The sequence below is a fragment of the Temnothorax curvispinosus genome, unplaced genomic scaffold (genome assembly GCF_003070985.1).
Source record: "Temnothorax curvispinosus isolate PA1 unplaced genomic scaffold, ASM307098v1 QBEX01011742.1, whole genome shotgun sequence".
In the NCBI taxonomy this organism is placed as follows: Eukaryota; Metazoa; Arthropoda; class Insecta; order Hymenoptera; family Formicidae; genus Temnothorax; species Temnothorax curvispinosus.
The window spans coordinates 1299-2370 of NW_020221522.1; the positions used below are offsets into that span (position 1 = coordinate 1299).

General features: G+C 42.1%; 1 protein-coding gene across 1 annotated transcript; it reads right to left on the bottom strand.

Moving 5' to 3' along the window:
• Positions 1-435: 435 nt before the first annotated feature.
• On the bottom strand, positions 436-774 carry LOC112461768 (the record flags this gene model as incomplete). The annotated part of the gene is made up of 1 exon (XM_025027146.1): positions 436-774. A coding segment is annotated over exon 1 (339 nt), but the record flags the coding sequence as incomplete, so codon positions are not given.
• Between the last annotated feature and the right edge of the window lie 298 nt (positions 775-1072).

Genomic DNA, 1072 nt, shown 5'->3' on the forward strand with positions numbered 1-1072 from the left:
GAAAAAGGCTAAAGGTGTTAAGAGTAACGTCCTAGCCAGGTCGATAACGTTCGACGATTACACGCGGTGTCTGCGCGACGAAATTGAAATGACGCGACAGCAAACCTGCATAAGATCCAAAAAACACGAGGTATACACCGTGTCCGAAACGAAAATAGCTCTAAGTCCGTACGATGATAAGCGATACATTATACCCGGTTCTACCGAAACGCTGCCATGGGGACATTATAAAATACCATTGTAAATATATTGTAAATACCATTGTAAATATATTGTAAATACCGCTGTAAATATATTGTAATTACATTTAGATATTTAGGAAAATAAATGACTCATATGTATATATATGTTTTTTTATACTGTAATAAATTTTTACAATACATTATTCTTGTGTATCCATGAATTGTGTGAATTATCAAATCCTAACCACTTTACATAAACCTCATCCCCTCTTTTGCGCAAAACTTTTTCAACGAGATACACGTCGGGATTAGCAACGCGATGTAACTCGTATTCGTAGAACCCGCCGGCGACGGGTTTTCCGCAGAAATCTTCCAACAGATACGTCACAGGATTAGTTTTCTGCACTTTGACGATTCTAAACACCTCCGTGGTCCAATTTGGCGTGTATCCTTTTTCGAAGATTGTCTTGAATTTACTCACGCGTACCGAATCGCCCACTTTGAATCGCGCGGGAGCAGCGATCTTTACGTGGCTGTACACCATTGTTAGGAGCTTGTCGGCGATCGCGGGGGTAACATCGATGGGTCGCATGCCGATAGTTCGATGCTTTTGCGCGTTGTAATCCGATACGAGACCTGGCAGCGAGTCGATCCATTTGTAATTTCCATTGCGCGTAAACATTTTCCACATGCCGTTCTTGAGCGTGCGATTGAATCGTTCGACGACCGATGCCTTCATTACGGAATATGTCGAATAGTGATTGATATTATGTTTCTTCAAGAGTTTCTGCACGTTTGCGTTGTAAAATTCTTTTCCCTTGTCAGTCTGCAGATTTTTCGGGCATCTTCCGCCGTCTCGAATTATTTTCGCGATCGCCGCAGTAACCTCG